We start from the raw sequence: 20,166 nt of genomic DNA on the forward strand, positions 1-20,166 counted from the left end.
TCTCATTCCTGCACCGCTTACACTGACCTGGTTTCCACCTATGGATTCATGGGGGTAAAAAATGACACTAAATCTATACCACTTCTGTATGGGACAGCCAAGGAGGCGAGTGGGTTTATACTTGCCACAAATGGAACATGACAGGAAGTTTCAATGCAAGAGGTTAAGCAGTGACAAAAGGATTAAGCGGTGATATCATTTCCTATCGATAATGTATTACTAATATAGATGTCATACAGATGCTATTTATTATTGAAACATTATTATTTTGAAACAATGACAGTTTGACATGTCATGTGATAAATAACTCAGAAGAGCATTTAGCTACATTTGACAGTGTGCTTAGTAACTCTGGTCTTTCTGGTTCATTCTAAGTTCTTAGTGCTTTCCTGTGGGCTTCAGATATGTGAAACTATAGAAGCAATAAATAAATGCAAACAGACTCTAGATACTCTATATAAACAAACTATGCTGTGAGTCTGTTTGGTTGGCACACAACCAGAGCTAAGGAGGGAATGATGCTCTCTACTGGGGTCACCAAAGTCACTAGATGATCTTTTATGTAGTTCTTCTAAAGGCCATGCACATATTTTCCTGTCATGTCCTTATACAAGAGTCTCAAATTCTACTCAGCAACACACTTTAATGCCTAGTTGCCTGCTTTTTCTTTGGGCTTGCTTACAGATAATACATTGTATGGTTTCCACTACCCATAGTCCTCTCCATGTTGTGGTCAAGCCACAGCCTCTGAGGCTGAACAATGAAGTCGACTTTAAAATGCCAAAAACTTCAGTTCCTCTAATGAGTACTTGAGGATGGTAGCAAATCTCAATATACGCTCAACTTACTCCTATTTAAGTCACTGAACAGGACCCTTTGACTGTGTTGATGCCTAATTTTGCTGCTAATTAAGTTATTGGTGTCCTCTGGAAAAAATGGAGGGATTCACTGTCATGTGGAGCCTTAGTACATGGCTGAAGACCAAGCAAACCATCCATGCCTACTACTGCTGGAAAAAGAAATGACTCTGACTATGAATTTTTTATGTGTTGAAAGCCTGTAACAGTCTGCACGGCCCTAAATACACATTACAAACTAACTGGACTTCCAAACTAGAAGGACTTGATGCACCACATCAGATATCATGGGGTGTAAAGCTAATAGATAATGGTGGGCAGCAAACTAATGAAAACATTATAAGAATACAATACAACAGGTTGCAATTTTTTTTTAATGTTGACAGAAGTTTTGTTTTTATACTTTCAGAATGAATCAGTCAGAAAGTGAAAAATGGAAAAACCTTGGCAGGGAACTGCAGTTTTGGCTAATAATTCTCCTTTGATGTGCCACAAAAAACTAGGATCTACTACACATCTGCTCATAATGCCTCTGTGTTCAAGCTACTCATTACTCTAAGTTTTAACAAATGTAAGTTAGTGTGGCCCTTTCCCGTCTCACCTGCTTGTCCTGTAGGTCAGATGAGAGCTCATAGCTCTCTGACAGCGAGCGGGAGCGCTTGATTGCCTCCTCTTCTGCTTGCTTGCGGAGGATGGACTGAGAGTGCTGAAGCTTGGGCCGTCTGGGCCGTGGGTGGCCTGGCAGCAAGATGTGCCCGTAGAGCTGGCTGTCCAGGTGGTCGGGGCCGAGCCCGCCGCTGTGGGTCACTGGGACACAACTGTAGCCACCACTAGGGTCCACAGAAGCTCCCACTTCAGTTCCTGGAGCATCACCTTCCACACTGCGGCACACAAACACACAGAGAGCACGCCAAGTTAGTCTGCTTAGTCATTTTCCTGAGTGCACACACTCCCTTGTGTGTGTCAGCACAGAGCACGTGACAGATGGAAAAAGTGAACTTTGATACTGCTGGCAGGGTATAAATGCGAGCGAGTGAATTTATAGCAGCAGTCAGTGTGCAGCCTGTCGTCTTTACACATTCTCTTTACAGAGCAGGAAAAACCTCAGGCTATCCCAAGCAGCCGTACGAGCGAGGCACTATGTCTTAATTAAAACAAATGAAATGACTGTGAATAAAAGCTGACTGTTAAAGACACACTTTAACTCCACCGATGCTGAAATTAACACAACATTATCAGAAACCCAATCTTACTATAAACAAAGGGGCACCATGTCAGAACTGATTAAAGCATGTGAAGTAGTGCCTTGAATATTGAGATCAATACAGACCTTTGTTCTCTCACAGAAGTTCAAACATCAGTTTGGATAAACTGGCAATGACCGACCGGCTCGCTCCATACTATAGATCGGTTCTCCCAGCATACAGCTGGTCTCCACACATCTTACACTGTTGTGATTTCCTACCATATATTTGGTTCTCACAGACAGCTCCATAAGTATTCCTGTAAAGAATCAAAGATTCTGCCTTACAGGACTGATCGGACTGCTTTTTGAATGTTTGACGTGGTGAGATCTTCCTCTCCACTGACGAATGTTTGATTTAAGAAACTTTTCCTTTGTACAAGACTGGATGTCAATGTAAGGACATTAAATGCTTATGAGACTGCAGATAAACATTTTAGTCAAAAGTGTGAAATTCCATGAAAAAGGAAGGAAGCTGAAATGAGGATTGCTGACGATAGAAAAAAAAAGATGGCAACTGAATCTATCATGAATCAAAGTGAATCTGCACTTCCTCCCGCCCACTAGTTGCAAATCATTTTTTGCTCATTTACGGCTTATACTATCCACTGCTATCTACACACTTAAAACACAAAGTATAGAGTTGCAGGTGACAGCAGCGTGTCGGTCATACAGCTGGACAGCTGTGTGGCTCACTTTAAAGTTGCTATCGGCAGGCTTCCTTTTACTTCTCCTTTTACTTCTTCATTTTGAAATAAATGTTCATTTCACAATGTAGTGGCTATAATAATGAGAACATGCGTGTTCCCTATCAGTCACACATTTACTATGCAATTCTGTTTATCACCTTGTATGATGATGATGGCTACCAAAACAGGAAGAGCATATCTACTGGGAACTTACCATAAGGAGCTGAAATACTAATGGCAGAGACAAAATTAAAGGAAACCTGTTAGCCTAATACAGGTGTTTAAAAAAGACGTTTGGCTAGCTTTGATGGGTATTCTAATGACTTACAGCTGGGAGACATGACTTTAGGTCCACGACATGAATCATCCTTTAAACTCTACATCCTTTAAACAAGCATTACTACTTAAGCATTACTGCAACTACTAAAGGTTCATTAGCTTGCATGCCCCTTTGCAATCCCCCTCCACCCCAGCTCCTCCTTTCATGCCATCATGTCACTGATTCCTGCTCTGTTCTGCACTGGGTCTTGCTGATGCTCTTACTCCATGGTGTTCCATGTATGCACATGTGTGGAGGTCCCAGAACAGAGCTACACAGCCAAATATAAATGACAGCAGATGAAATAGCTGCCTCTCTTTAAATGCCGTGGTTTTGATTGAACTGCAAATACAGTCCAACAAAAGGTGACTGCTGATATGTTCACAGTGGAATGTTTCTCATGCATGCAGTTGGTTTGCTTTCTGCACATGCCATTTTCCCGTGAATGTAGTCATGGAAGTATTTGTTGCAAAAACAACAAGAAGGAGATCACACTGAAGCAATTGGTGAACACCTCAGGTTGGTGGCCTCTTAATATGCAGTGAGGTGGGGATAATAATCATGGTGCACAACTACACTTGTATCTTTTGTTGTAGTTCTCACATATGAGTTTGAGTTGCTCTTCAGTACTAATCATTTAGACAGCAACCACTGGAGACAGCTTAACTGAATTGTTGTGTCTACATTGTTTTGTGAAAGATATCAATCAACACTACAAGAACAGGTATAATATAGTACAACTCCAATTGCTACTTCCTATTAGTGTATGCTGTCAACTGCAGTCGAGCTCACTTCTAAATTAGGCAGAACACTACATTAAATTGCTAATCAACAAAAAAAAAAAAGACAAGCCTATCATTAAGGCTGGCTGCGAACCCCTCTGTTCACCACCACCATCTAAGAACCACATGTGGTATATATCATGACTTGTTTTTGGTTTATTTGGTGAGGTCTCACTTTGGGGAGGCCTGAAAAATAGATTAGCCTAGAGCGTGGCCTCTCACCATTGATGTGTTTTGGCTCAAGTGGGGTACTTAAAGGACAGCCCAGCTGCTTATACATAGTGTGTAGGCATATTTCTGTATGTGGAGAACTGCTGTTTAAGAAACTCTGTGGTATCAGTGCAGAAGGATGGGATGTAACATTTGTTCTCCAATTCTTGATATTTTGTAACATGCATCCGTGGTTGTTACTCTTCATCTGCATCTCCTAAATAATTATTTCTGCATGACAGACTCTCTTTGTCGGCCCTCAGGAAGCAAATTTACAAGTCCACCAGCAACCAGCAACCAGGCTGAGACATCACACAAATCAGAAAGTTTCCAATAGCTTCATGTGCAATCGTGATTTGTAAAAGATCACACCAACTACTGCACTGGCATGAGGAGTGAGACATCCAGAAACACTTAGCAGATATGCTTTTCATTATCAATTCATTTCACACAGCAGCACACAACGGCAATGTCAGAAAAAACAAGACATCCATGTTGCAGGATGTTGGCCTATTGTTGGCTGTGTACCATCTGACCTGAACAGTCAGTCAGAGGCAGAAATGTGTCAGTGCTTCATCAAGCCAGGACGTGATGGGGTCTGACTTTAAAAACAATGCATAATCAGTTTGACCAGATTTCAGCAGTTTTCTCTTAAAACAAAAATGTTCCTTTTGTCATCAGTGTGATGGGTGAGGTGGAAAGGCTCATCTCTATGGGAGGATGTGTCAAAATTAGATAATAAAGGGTGAAGTAAAAGTTTGAACAGGAAAGAGATTTGACATCCAGGATAGGGTCAAAGCGGTAGACTAATGATTCCTGTCATCATTCTGAAGAGGATGATATTTAAATGGGGCTACATTCACATAAGTTAGACTTCTGCTGAGAAATATGACATATCAAAGCAAAACAGCTACATTTTATATTGGTGGTGTTCTGAGATAAATCTGAAAAATGATTCATTTGTTCAGATGCTCTAAAGAACCAAATGTGTGTTCATCTCCACACTGGGAGGTGTCCGCTCTACTCTGACCCACACAATCTGAGAAGTCCATTTCCAACATTTGTTTGTGCAATTTTATTCTTTCAGTCTAGTCTTTGGACAAGTTCCAATTTGGTTCCAATAATGCTTCGCTGACATGGAAACCTTTCTACTCCTGTCCTTGCATGGTTAGTATGGAGTTTAAACAACTCTGAAAAACAGCTGTGGTGTAACTTCTCCTGAAACCACAAACTGCTGTGTTCCTGTTTTGCTCTGTGTAAAACATTTAAACAAAAAAAAGAAGGGTTGTGTTAGTTTGTGAACTTTGAGATGAGTGAGTCGACAGATATTTAAACACTGAGAGGAGCTACGTTAACTATTTCTCCCTTCTTCAAAACTTTAAGCTCAAGTTTGTACTGGGGGAAAAAAAATGTGCCTAAAATTAACAATAGCTTAGTAGTGGCATTTAGAACAAATTTGGAAGGCCGCACATTCCTGTGGGATACTTTGCAATAATGTTTATTTGGCCAAGTCACTGTAATGAACGACAGTTTCTCTGTCACGTGATAACATCTCTCATTAGGGAAAACGTCCCCGCTCTCCAAGCTGGACACTCACGCTCATTTTAAAACCACTTTCAGCATTTTCATTCCCTTCCCTGTGCACCCTCAACACATTTTTAATTTTTAAAGGAACTAATCTAATCAGACAGAGAGAGCCCTTTAATTAGACTGAAGGGCGGGCCATAATACATCTGCTCCAGCAGAGGAAGTTTAATTGGAAATATCAATTCCGTTAGACGGAAGAAGAGCTTGGCATGCTCGAAACGTGGCACCAAATTCAAACCACTTACAGCATGCTGATGTCTTCAGTTAGCTGGTTATGTTGCATGAGAATGACTGAAGAGTATGTTGCTTATATTTCAACATGTAGTACCCCAGCAGTCAGAGAGGGAGAGAGAGATTTGTTCAGAGCAGGAAGAATGAGTGTGACAGGTTTTAGAAAACGCAAAAGGATCTCCTTCCTAGATAGCTGCAGTCTTCATACTGTAGTACTGTATAGGTGCATATTAATTAGAGGTTATACATGTAGCCAATTAACTAGCAAACTTCTAAAAAGAATGTAACTACATATTGTTGCTAAAGAGATATCATAAAGATGCTGGAAGAACTGGGATTGGCACCTCCAATGTTTGAGATGCTGATGGAGGTAATTCCACTACCGTAGTTTGGTACGTGTTTGGATCAGTGCTGGACCACAAACTGAGGTGCAGCAGCGACTGTGGGGAGCATGACTGAAGCAGGAAGTACCCGGATCACTGATATTTGTTTAAGCTAAGTGTATCAGTGTTACCGTGTTGGGACTCCACTTGTGTTAACTATAATCTGGCTTCAACCTAACACACTGCTACAGCTTCCAAAATGTCAGCCAGTTGAATAATTGAACTGCTTTCATAAGAGTAGCTCTTTCTATTTCACTTATCCTGTTAGCAGTGGAACATTTCAGCCTTACATCTGAACACCCCGCTCATATTTCAGTGATTGACAGCCATCTTATTACTACATTAGACCGAGTAACATTTCTGAATGAGTTTCAGTGCAGAACAAACACGAATGCAGTTGACAACTGACAAACGCCTAACAGCCACGTGACATAATCCTAGAGCCTAATCCTTAGCAGAATTCCCCCAGGAGGACTCTCTGTACGGCAGGCATTTGTTTATTTGCATTGATTATTTTAGAAATTAGTTTAAGAATACTTAGTTTGAATTATATATCCATCCAACCTCTTTTCTACTATGTGTTAATAATAAATCTGATTCAACAAACAGCTGCATCTGAGTGCAGATATTTCACTGTTACTATGACAGACGTGCGTAATTCAGTTCCATTCAATTTTCTTTATATAATGGCAAATCACAGCAGCAGTCACCTCAAGGCACTTTCTATTGTAAGGTAAAGAGCCTACTATAATACAGAGAAAACCCCAACAATCAAACTCGGCGACTGTGGGAAGCAAAAACTCCCTTTTAACAGGAAGAAACATGAGACAGGGCAAAAGACACACTAATTATTGATAACTAACGATTAAAGGGAGAGTGTGAAAAGAGGTAAGCAAAGAAGAAAGACTCAGTGCATCATGAGGTCTGTAAGATTAGTTGGGGCTGATTACTCAAGACCTTGTATGTGACGAGAAGGATTTAAAACTTAATTCTGAATTTAACAGGGAGCCAATAAAGAGAATCCCCTATGGGAGAAATGTGCTGTCTCTTTCCCTGCCAGTACTCTCAACTGAAGCCTTTTAAGGGAGGTTTTAGGACAGCCTGATAATAATTATTTACAATAATCCAGCCTAGAAATAATACATACATGAAGCAGTTTTTCAGCATCACTCTGAGACAAGACATTGCACGTCACAGTATTTACATTTCTGTGGAAAGAAATGTAAAGAAAGTGTAACTTCCTCTTATGTCAGGGAGTCAGATACATAATACTGGGCCTTACTGCCAGATTTCACTTGAAAACAGTCAGTTTGACTGCAAATACATGCAGAAATTGGTCTGATGCCGAGATCAGAGAACTGCTCTCCCTTCATGTCAAGGATAAGATAACGAGTGTTTAACAGGACTGCAAAGGTCTTACACGTAATACCCAACTTCCTGCACCGCCTGGGCTAAATTAGATGTTCTCTGAAATCCTCAGCATGTCTGTAACAAGCTGTAAGGAAGCATTAACATAACAGCCACCCACGTGTGTATAACACAAACCCAAACCAATAATATCGCGACAACCCCAGAAAATCACGTAAGGGCCTCGGAGTTGTTTTCTTCCCTGTCTGGAAAGTCCATTTGAGAAATGGTCCAAAGCGAACGATTTATTTACAGAGTGGCTGAATCGGTGAGACGCTCTGCACATTAGACCCGCCCTGTTTTATAAACAGCCGCTTCTTCCGCTTTCCATGATAAAACTTCAGTCTCCTGGTTCAAGCTAACATTACTCCAGTGACGTCGCAAATCTCAGGTTTCAGAAAACTCCACTGGAGCCACTGAAGACATTACGCAACTCTTTTCACCATTTCAAAATATTAACCTCTTCCTGACGTTTAGAGGTCCTGCCGTCCAGCAGAGGTGCCAGATGTGGTGTTAAAACGTGAAGTCTTAACACAAACAATCACACCCACGTTTCCTCCAGGCTGCACCTTCCCTCTTGTTTCATTACAGCTGCCGTTTCGAATCAGAAACTCACAAAGTGCCTCAGAGTCCCATGACAGTGCATAAATTGCCGCCTGATAGAATTTTAATGATGTGTTGGTAGCGGGCGCTGGTGTGTCAGAGCAAGTGGAGGGGGAGGTAGGGGGAGGGAGGGCAGGTGATGCGAGGACAGTGCTGGTGTCACCACCTCCCCTGGAGACATCCTCCCTGTGCTGCTGTGTGACTTCTTCAAAAACCAGAGTCTCTTCTCACTGTGTCACTCTGCAGTGATGAATTAATTACTGCAACCTGCCACTCACACGTTTGCCGTGCATCCACGCTGACTTGTACGTTTCATCGTGAGCTGATTAAGCCTAACTTGATGAAACCTGAGTTAGAGGGCACTGAGTTGGGAACAGTAAAATATGAGTCAGCTGCATTCACTTGCTTGGCACTCAGTGGGAAAATCAAAGGCTTTCATGCAAAGCGGGCTTCTTCATCAGCAGCTACACCCTGGCACAAAAATCTACTTCATTAAATGCAATTCATCTAATAAGCAGTACCAGCAGTTTTGTTGGACATTTATTAATGCTTTTTCAATTGAGCTGGCAGTGGCCCCTAAATACAGCAGCTGCCATTAGTGAAATGTTCAAGCTGCATCACGAGACCCGTTCAGAGCCAAATCAGAAGCTAAGTACGTGTCCAGCAGCTATTAAAAGACTCAGAGCAAGCACGCACACACTTACCAGCTGTATGACTCCAGCTCCAGTAAGGACTGAGTCCTGTCAGAGGCACACTGCAGACACCACATGTTACCCTGCGAGCCCCTACTCTAGACCCATCACCGCCCTGACCTCGCTTACTCCATCCCTGGGCTAAATGTTCATTTGCTGGCTGACTGTGCTGTGTTCTGACAGAGGACGGCTCCCCTCTCCTTCAACTCTTCTCCACTAAAGCTCTGGCCTCCCTTCTCGGCTTGTGAGGAGGGGCGTTCGCAGGAAGAGGGAGGGAATTCCTCCAGAGGAAAACTGGGTCGTGTGGCAGCGGGGGCACTGGTGTCCCATGGATTTGGAGGGTCTTTAGCAGGAAGGGGCAAGAAGTTAAAACTGGACAGAGAGGGAGAAAACTCTGGTGGTGAGAGAGAACTGCAGTTAGGATGAGGCCCGGGAAAAAACCCCTGGATATAGCGTTTTAGCTGGAGTTGGGACTGCATTAATATCAGTTCACCTCAGTAGATCTGCCCAACGTTCAGCTTTAATCAGCACCTGATAATCAGCTCTCTAGGACTGCTGATCAAAGGCCTTGAAAGTGTGCATTAGAAGATAGTATCACAGCCACAGCTTTCCAGCCAACATTACCCAAGGAACAGCTGCTCAGCCAGCTGACTGGCTCAACCATCCTTTAAACAAACAATCCGAGTTTAGAGGGAATGTTTGACTCACAGCTCTTTGCATCTTTGTGCTGATGATGTTCCCACCTCAACCACATAAACTAAAGCCCTGAGGAGGGCCCCTCCACTTCCGGTTCATGACATCATTACCTCCCCCCCCCAAAAAAGATGGGTGTGGACCAAAGATTATATCAACCACATATAGTAAAGCAGTGTGATAAGACAGCTAACAGTGGTAGCTGGGACTGTAAGGCCTCTCTGGTTACACATCTTATATCCTATTTCCCCTCAAGAAAACAAAGAATAATGGAAAATAATCCTGAATACAATAAGTCAAAGGTAAAAATAAAGATAGAGTATGAGGTGAATAAGCCATTACAGAACTTAGAAAAGAGGACAAAACGTCTCCCGTATGGAGGTTTTATATATGGTGCAGCAGAGTGTAGTGATAAGAGTTTAGCATTCATTACTGCTACCTGTGGTACACAAGGGAAGCTCAGCTAGCAGCAGAAATGTTTTCACAGCAGAAGAATATTGAACTAAAACGGGTCTGAACTGAGCTCAAGTGATGCAAAAACCTGGATAAGATCTGAAAATCCCGCAAAGTCCCCGTCACTGGCTGAGCCATTATTTATTAATTAAAGTATTCACCCCCACTGAACATCGCCGGGGGAACCTGGTTCTCCTTTAGCTTTAATCATGACTGCGCAGCTTAAGGTAGAGCAGCAGCATTTAACACTCACTCTGCTTGAATGCAGAGAGGGACAGTTGGAGCCAGCTGCCTTTGATCAGACCTTGGGTTATTTTGGTCTCTCGCATCTCTATCGTGACAGCGATTACGGTACAGTAGTTAACAGAGATGGGATGTATTCTTACCTCCCAAATGAGTTTGAGACAGTGCGATAAGCTGACATGGAAGGACTCGTAAACACACTGCAGCTTGGTAAAAACGTTAAAATAATCTTAAGTGTTGCCTGCTCCATATAAAAGCAAAGTTGCTGATTGCCTCTCATTCATCTTAGATTAGGGTTCCAGCTGGATCCCTAATCTAAGATGTTAACTAATGTGAATTTCTGTGTATGGAGACGCAACAAATTTGCAATCAATGGCAAGAGATATTCTCAGCTATATCACACCTAATCACTGTATTGGCAGACTGGTACAGCTTTTGTTTTATTGCCGTCTCGATGCATCAAAGACGGTTTGAACATGTTTGACCGACACTATTTTAGCTAGTGTGAATGTAGCATTGCTGGACCTTCAAGCTATTTCCAAGGTTGAACCATTGCTCACTTTAAGCTAACCAATTTACATCTTGATATAGTTTTCACATACTCTATAATTTTATATTAAAATTTCAGCACAACTAAGAGACAATCAATAGTTTGTGAAATAAAATAAAATTCAAAATTTAGTACTCACTGTGTGAGCCATTAAAATACGTATGACACAACAGATCTTATTATTCATCCAGCGCTGTCTACTTCTCCCCCACACCACCTTACATCAGGTTCCCCCGGTGACCTTTGAGCTACGTGAGCAGAATCACATCATCTGAATGTCTGTATGTGACAGGAATAACTCAGAACATTAATATTACAAATGTGTTGATTTACAGACATGTTGTCAGTTTTTTAAGGTAAGCTAGCTTTTCTGTGCTTACAGTTAACTCCCATTTTTCACTGCACTGGTATGTGCGTCCTCGTGTGTTTACCCTTTATTGATCCGACACAAAAGCACACGGAGGAATTCATAAAGCAGCTGGTCTTTTTCAAACAGCCAAACAGTTTCAATTGAGTGCATTCAAAGCGAGTTTAAAGAGTGACAACTCATCACAGGATGGCTCTTTTAAGGGCTTGAGTTACAGACACACCTGTCACACTCTGTCTAGACTCCAAAGTGGGAACAGCAGTGCTCCTTGTCCTTGTATTAATCCCTATATCACTTCCAGTTCCTCAGCGCTGAGGACGGAGGGTGTGACAGCTCCGGTCCAACTATAACGACCAGATCTTACTCTCGTCTTACACACACTTCAGTCTCCGTCTACGGCAGGCAAACCTTAGCTCTTCTCACTACCAACACCTCCTTATACAGCCAGGATGACAACATGCCACACCCACAGCTGTGTGGGTGTGGCACATTTCACATACTGCACGAGACACCAGCGGGGGCAAAAATAGAGTCATTGACAGACACTACATTTTCTGCTTCACTTGGTAAGTAAATTGAGCAGTCTGTGTGAGTCGGGTACCTGGAGACAAATGTGTCTGCATGTCCACCTTCCCCAGATGCTCTGATCTGTGGTTTAAAACAACTGCAGCACTGATTAGAAGCTCAGGGAGCTTACCCGGATTCACTAGGCAGAGTCTCAGAGGAGAGACATTTTTCACAGGGAGAGGTGATGAATAAGTGGCATCAAATAATGAGATCATCAGCTTTAAAGATCTGGGGGCCTGATGCTTTTCCCTGTGTTAGATCATTGCTAGTTAAATAACCTGACAGTTAGATAACCCGCATAGCAGGGAAACATTTTTACAGACACATCTGAAAAACTTAAGGAAGCTTGGTCACAGCCACGGAGCTGCTATTTTTAGTTTCTGTTTACTTCCTGTAAGTTCTATTCTGATGAGTTGCGCTCTCGCACAGAGAACAAATATCAGCTTCTGTTTCAAACAGACTCAAATGTTGCATCACTGGTTATGAGAGCTGTTCCTCCAGCTACGATTGGGTTGAAGGGCCCGAAGTTTCCAGGCCGGATAGTGGCTGAATGTTCAGAGAGTGCATCTTCTTTTTGTCTGACATTCACCAAGAATTCATCTTCTAGGGTGAGACTGTCAATGTTGAGCTCTACTGTAATTTCTGAGAACACAGAGCAGTGCCACAGTGCACTTGTGTGCTGGCTTAGAGCTTTTCAGGAGATATTTAGCCAAACCAACACAATCCCGGCTAATCACCAGATCACTTGCCACACTTGAGTGCCTGAAAGTTGAGGCATTGTTTTGACACACTCGAGGTGATTCAGCAGGAACCATAGAGGTATGGTAGAAATGACAGCTCTTCCATTGAATGTGATTCATGAGAATATGATCTTGAATAAGATCATACTGAATAAGAGATCATCTAAAAATATTTTCTTTTCATTTTATCAGCAGCTGACCTCATTCGGTTACAGCAACGAATCACCTTTTCCCCCATTTTTTTCTACCAAGCTGTTTTCATACATGTAAAAATGTTTGAAGAGAATAAGTTAAAATCAAATCCTGGTGTTTCAGAGCTGCAGGGTGGGGGAGAAAGAAGGAAAACTCACTTTTCAAGGTGCTTGGAAGATTTCACAAAGAGTAAAACACAACCTTGTTTGCAGTTGCTATACAATAAGCATGGTCTGCGGTGCACTCCCTCCCCCCCGTTACCACCACAACAAAGTCTAATTCTATGGGAAACACTGATGTGACTCAGGAAGTAAAAATATTTTCAGAGTTGAGAATGTCTTTGTTATAGTTAGAAATATGAGATTATATTTGAACTGATTCTTTTTACAAGCCACTTCACTTTAATTATGGGTCAGAACTAAACGTACACAAACAGGCACCATTTCAAAAATTCAGTGGAGCCATAAAAGCTGTTTTTCCATTAACCTACACCGACTTGGAGCAGAAGCTGTAGCATATTTTCACAAGTACCAGCTCATTCCTAATTATCTCCTGTTTACAGACGCTAGGGAATACGTTCATGTAGAAGTGAAAACAAAGATCCAGGCCCTTGTGCTCTGTTGGAGCTGGTCACACCACCCACAACCCAAACTGAGCGCTCCTCAGGCCCAACCCAGAAAGCAGACAGGGCGTCTGGCTGCCCGTTCTAAAGCTGTTTGGCTCCACTTCAGCCCTGTAATCCCTGAGCACAGAACCCACCCACGTGTGGCCTTCACGGGGAGGCGGTGGCCCTGCCCTCTCAGCCTCAAGCCTCTTCATGAGAGAGAGAGACAGAGAGCGAGAGAGGGAGGATTAACTTAACTAACCGCTGGTTCTCATGCTCTGTGCTGGTCATGTTGCTCCTAGCCAGCAACAGAGCACATGCAGCGCACAGCCCACATTACTTAAAAACAAATAACGTTCACATGCAAGCATCACCCATTAAAAGCAATGAAACAAACACACACATACTGCAGATACAAGAGCTGGCAGATGAAAACATACTTGATGGTTTGTTGGTGTCCTTATGGAATAATATCTGTTCACGTTTATGCTCTGCTGTTGTAGCTCCTCCGACCACCACGCAGTTATTTAGCTTATCTCCTCTAATCCTCAAGCCATAACTCTTCCTCCATCCTGTATCTGAGCTGCCCATGAGCTCTAATACCAAACCGTTAACTCACAGCAGCACAGGGAGAAGTAAATATTGAGCAGCATCACAGGACGTTATTACAACCCGAGTCTTATCATGTATCGTTTCACTTTTAAGAGCTGTGAACACAGTGATGGATGCTGGATCAGTGGTTCTGCAGCACTCACCAGGATACAATGTAGGCCTCTCTTAGAGAATAAAAGAAATATTCTCCTACTTTGCTCTTATGTAGAAAACAAATTAATATATTTCTCAAAAACAGTTGACGTCAGTTTTACTCAGTTTGGGATCTTCCTTGCAGAGGTCACATAATTCAATTCAATTCAATTTTATTTATACAGCGCCAAATCACAACAACAGTCACCTCAAGGTGCTTTATATTGTAAGGTAGACCTCACAATAACACATACATAGAGAAACCCAACAATCATATGACCCCTTATGAGCAAGCACTTTGGTGACAGTGGGAAGGAAAAACTCCCTTTTAACAGGAAGAAACCTTCGGCAGAACCAGGCTCAGGGAGGCTGCCCAGTCGTTGCAGATAGCTGATCACATAAATTCACAGTGATATGCTTGCACTTGCAACAACTTGCTGATGTTACTTTCTACATTAACAAATACAAATAATACTTTTTAATATAATATGACATTTGAGGGCACTGTAAAGGTTTAATCTGTTCAGATAAAGTGTTTATAGTAAAAGTCAAGATTATTTGACCCTGGTTGATTTATTTTTATTTTCTCATCAGTAGAAGTTTGACTAAACCAATCCAACTATATTTTAAAATCTTTTCAACTCTGCTAAAGGTTTCCAGTATTACTTAAATAAAACCAAAGTTTTAATAAACCACACATATCTGTTAATCAAGCCAGACAGGTTTATTCCCAGCTCTAGTAAACAAGATTTATCGCTGCCTCGGATTCTAAAATCAATCAGTGTCACTCTCGGGTATAAGTCCGTGCATGGTGTTAAGTTCTACTTTATGTATGTGTTCCAAAACAGGGTTGAGCTTTTAGAACCGCATCCTATCTTCAGTATTTGTTGTTGTAATGTCTGTGCATTCAATCCACCCAAACCATGATGCTATCAGGTGATTCAAGACAGGAAGTATTTTTCAGATGTCCCCCACAGATGGCGACGCTGTCTCGTCATTCTTTTTTTACAGATTTTTTTCCATTAAGAAAAACAAAAGAAAAAACAATCAGATTTCATCCAACCAAATGACAGTAGATAACATTTACTGAAGCTCATCGTGTCGATGTCTCACACAGAACACATGGCAGATCCCGACACGTTTAGTAAAAACAGATGAGCATCTTGCAGTGGCGTAAACCTGAGGCGCTCTCTGTAAAGCTGCTGCTGCTTCATTAGTATTCATAAACATTTTTCTATTCCAGGCAGAGCGGCTGGCTGAGTGTGCTCAGTTTGAGTCTGAGAATGGCTGGACACTGGCTATGCGTGACGGGAAAATGCAAAAGTACCAAGGGGAATAAAAAAACAAGGCGCGCTGACTTCAGATAAACTGAAACAGGATAGGAACACGGTTCACAACAAGGATGCTGAAACACTCAGTCCGCACTTTACTGGGACAATTTTGACTTTCCAAATCTTTCCTCATTTGCCTTGTGCATAAAAGCAATTTTTATTTCTTCCAAAATTTTTACCCAATCCAGTTATTGTCCACTGGTCAGTTCACAGCAAATCAAAGTGTAACTACTAACAACCAGTGGTGTGCCGATCATCATTATTAACTGTGCTTGTTTTTGAAATTCTTATCTAAAGTTCTGATGTCAGGTGGCATACTCACACAAGTTTCAACCTATAAGAAGTTGCTGCATATGAAACTAACATCTGCTACCTTGTTCCACTAAAGCCTTGCATTTTTTGCATGTTATGACAATGTTGTTTTAAAATGAACAAGTCTTGGAAGAAGAGAGAAGAGGGAAAGTCAAAGTTTCAACCCACTGTGGTTTGGTATTACCCACCCACACTAACTATCAAATGGTTTGAGACTGTATAAAATTGAAAGCAACAACGGCTAAGCAAACACCCTAGAAGTGAATCAGTAGACTGAGCTTTGGTATTCAGTAACCTCTGAATGTGAAAGTTGCTTCCTGGTACCAGGTGCGTCAAACTAGTGAAATGGGATTTAATTCTAGGTGGAGCAGAGACGCGCTGCCAAGTTTCCTTTTCCCTGAAGCTTCCACATGCTTATGAAGAAGCTGTGTCCTTCTGTTGCAACTTTTAACTTAGCTTTTATAGACTGCACATTTACACCCTTTACAGGCAAATTAAATATCAGTTTGCATACAGGTAATAAACACTGATAAGTGAAATTCTGAAAAACTGCATTGTAGTGTCTGCAGAATTTGACTGGTTGGTGTGAATGCTGTTGGGATAAAGGGCATAAAAGGAAACAGACATGGATGGATGGCTAAAACACAGGACGTCACATACAAGACTGACTTTCAAGTCTTTTCCCATTTTCAGTCATTCTTTGGTTAGTTTTAGGCAAGAGAACTACAAAGTCAAGTTTAGTAAAAGGTTATGGTTTAGATTTTACAAACTGAAGACAAACTTCTTTGCTTTCTGCCAGGCCACAGGAAATGAGAGAAACTGATGACGGCTGAATACCCTTCACGGGTCCCTCGGATCACCTCCCCTTTCTCTTTATGTCCCTTCTCTACTATCCATTTCTCATCGCTGGCACCGAGTGGGCAGCACTGCTGCCAAAGTGACTGATGGGCAGCACCCTCCGCTGTCCGCTCTGAGCAGGACCATCAGGCCAAAATTATGCAGTCTGAGATCCTGGCTGAGCGGACATGACAGGTTATGGATTTGCCTGCTGCCCCTGCTGGTTTCAAGGGCATTTTATCCAGACAAGGGAAACAATTCAGAGGCTCAGGAGAAGCACCTGTACATCATCTGCTGCAAGACACAAATGATGGAGGTGGTGGTGGTGGTGGAGTGGGGGTGTGTGGGTGCTCTATTATCAACCAGGAGAAGAGACGAAACCCATCTGGTTCAGGCCTAACAGGATAGTTCCCAAAATGTCACAGATGATACAGGACAAGAAATGGAAATAATCAGGACCTTAAACTAACAAAGAAATGAAATGTCATTCTGTGTTAAAGACAGAAAATGAAAACAGAAGAGAAAATTCGTTCTCTGTGAAGCACGCATGCTGTACGACTGTTGACACGAAGAAAACCAAAGACACCAGAGGTTTAAAGACAAACTCCAGCCACGGCAAGATTACGCTGAGAACATGAACCTACCTTCATTGTAGAGAAGCTCAAGTAAGGACAGAGGCCTGTCTCGACCTAGGGTGACCCAGCTAGACTCTTCATTGACAAGTCCAGACAGCCTGTGGCAGCAGGGCACCGGCTGACGCTACTACTACTCTACACCGACAGACTTCCAGAGAAGCACGGCTCTAGTTCTGGTTAGTGTGAGTGGTAGACGGCTCCTTTCCCGCCCCTTTTTCTGTGATGTAGAACATACACACACATATACACACTGAGGCTGTGAAGGACAGGCAGCACCTCTGTCTATACACGCTGGCTTTGGGCGCTGCTGATGTTGGCATCTGCAATAAAGACCGCCTTTCTCTTTGCTGTGCACTCCTGCCTTCCCGCTGGAGTTTTCACCTCTGCCAAGGAGAGCTGCAAGGCTGAAATGGAAGAAAGGTTGTATGACGGCATTGTGCCGCCTGTGTGTGCCTGCCTGTCAGGGGAAGGGAGTGGCAGCCTGGTGTGACACACTCAATTACACTGGCTGATTGGGGATTATTTTTGGCTTCTACTGGCACCCTAATAAAAGCGAAACACTATACTGCGTTTTCTCCTATAATTACCTCTTCCACTCGTTGCATTAGTTGACCATCGTTCATCTGACATCAAATTACCCTGTTTTATTTAGAGGAAAACATGCTATCACATAACCAATCTTTTTAAAGTGCAACATATGACACCCAGAGTCCCCTTTTCCTCCTGTCAACTGACACCCTGTGCGAACTTCAAGAAACAGGGAAGTAGTTCAGTAGGAGTGGCAGTAAGTTAGAGTTATCAGCATTTCTGGAACAGCACATGGTAACTTGCGTGGTTTGCGAGTAATAATGGAGTTTCCATTCTTAATCTAATTGCAGATAATTAAGTATTGATAATCAGTGGGGCGAGCCACAAAATAGCTTCACGGCTTAGCCATCTGGAATGCCCTAAAAGTACTTGGACAGAAAAAAAACACGGCTGATTACTACCATATTTTGCCAGAAGACAACAAAATCCTAAATCCACACTAACTACCGAAAAGTTCCTTCTAGCATTTTACTGACCTGAGTAGACTTTTCATTTTTTTTTAAGATCAGGCTTGAAAAAGCTGGGACGGCCTTTTCTTTTAGAACGAAGAAAGTCCCATGTAAAGATGGTTTAACACAAAGATCAAGACATTACAAGCTGCACTGCAATGGGATGAAATTGTACATACTTCCTGTATCTTCAGTAGGCACAGCTGGAAGTCTTGTAAACATTACATGGATAGAATAAAATAAAATTGAGTTGTGTACTGTATGCTGTTATCAGTAGAGGTAAATGAGTTTTATAGGCGTCCTTGTACTATACTGTATTTTTGATTTTTGGAAGCGATATGTGCGTTCATGTCCAGTTTGAATTGAATAGACAGAATAATCTGCCACTAGTCTACTGAAGGGGCAGGAAAGTGGCAAAATCCATCAAACACAGATCAAGTGCAACCTGAAGAAAACAAAGAAAACCAATGCACACGTTCATAAAAGTTCCTTAAACTGCAGTTACTCTTTTGGCCACTGGAGGCTGGCACTAAAAAAAGCCAACCCGATTCGAGTACCCAAATGCCCAACTTTACAAATTCATAAAAATGCAATGTTAAGAGATTTCTTACCTGTTTGATTTTGTTAAAGATTAATCAGACAGATAAGTTGATTACTAGGTCTCTTTCTCACTGGGACCTCTCGACTGCATTTGTCATGTTGGTACCTTTAGTTGTTCTTTTAATGGGACAAACTTGAGAATTTCCTGTGTGGTGCAGGCCATTCAAGAAGTCTGTTCTTTCAGTTTTGGTGAAATGCTAGTATATTATTGGTCTGTTACTTAGTACTATCTACTTCTACGTGATGTAGCTAACTAACTAAGCTTGCTAGCATTGAGTCCAGAAACTAAATGCTATTTTCATCTTTTATATGCAGTTTATGACACAGATATATGCAGTGACTTTAAGATACAATGTTTTGTTTTGCAACCATTGTCTATATCCAACTGTGACCCCTTTAGAAAATGTTTCACGATATCTTGTTGTTGTTTTTTTGCTGAATGCTGGTGAGCTAGCATGTGATTTAGTTAGCTGTTAGATTAAATGAGGTCCAAAGAATGCAGAATGAGCTTTATTACTGCCTACCAATAAAAGTAATGTGCTTTACTTTTACAACTGACCCCACCTCTGTCAGGTAGACTAACCAACTCTAAATCCTCCACACACACCTTGTATCTTGCATTTAACATGTGTAGAAACAGAAAACAAGATTCTCGATTAACAGACAGCCAGCTATCCAGTTTGGATGAGTGACCACCAAGTTCAAGTAGAGCTAAGTGACTTCTGAATGTTCTCAGAGCTTTGGTTAGCAAGCCAGCGAAGAACATAACAATGTTTACATAAGACAACTCCAGATTTAAAGATGCAGCTACAACATCAGCAGCAATCCCAACTAGCATCAAGAGCTACGTTCACTGAAAATAGCATCAATCGTCTGTATGTCTAATATTAAAATCTGTTTGATGATCTGAAGCATCTAAGTGGGAGAAATAGCACTTTCTTATTGTACTGTCCCAAATATATGTGTATTTTTTAATTTTCTGATTTGCATTGAAGACATGTGCGTGGTCTTTACACAAAGACCTTCAAATAAAGCTAGGTGAATTCTCAAGGTACTCAGACCTGTTAAAATGTTAGCTAGCCAGCTAAAAGCATAAAGATCAGTTCCACCAACAGTCAGCAGCCATGTTCAGTCAAAACAAGTGTAATAAATCCTCAGACAAAACAGCTACAAGAAATATACAGTGCAGTTAAAGACCCTCATTCTTTTTTCTGTTCTCCAGACAGAAACTGAGCTTATACACCATCACCCACTCTCC

At 41.9% G+C, this 20,166-nt stretch overlaps 1 protein-coding gene across 9 annotated transcripts in view; it reads right to left on the reverse strand.

Annotated features, from left to right (window-relative positions):
* Nucleotides 1-20,166, reverse strand: part of iqsec1b (IQ motif and Sec7 domain ArfGEF 1b) — a 234,192-nt gene that overhangs the window by 15,169 nt on the left and 198,857 nt on the right. For 8 of the 9 annotated variants that reach the window (XM_005726693.2, XM_005726692.2, XM_005726695.2 and 5 more), the window contains one exon: nucleotides 1,459-1,738. In XM_005726693.2, the coding sequence (XP_005726750.1) occupies nucleotides 1,459-1,738 (280 nt within the window). Of the gene's footprint in view, nucleotides 1-1,458; nucleotides 1,739-9,015; nucleotides 9,212-20,166 lie in introns of those variants that run through there. The other variant, XM_005726698.2, reaches the window with a different exon arrangement.

Source organism: Pundamilia nyererei, unplaced genomic scaffold (assembly GCF_000239375.1).
Source record: "Pundamilia nyererei isolate P.nyererei 1_Seehausen unplaced genomic scaffold, PunNye1.0 scaffold00021, whole genome shotgun sequence".
Classification (NCBI taxonomy): domain Eukaryota; kingdom Metazoa; phylum Chordata; class Actinopteri; order Cichliformes; family Cichlidae; genus Pundamilia; species Pundamilia nyererei.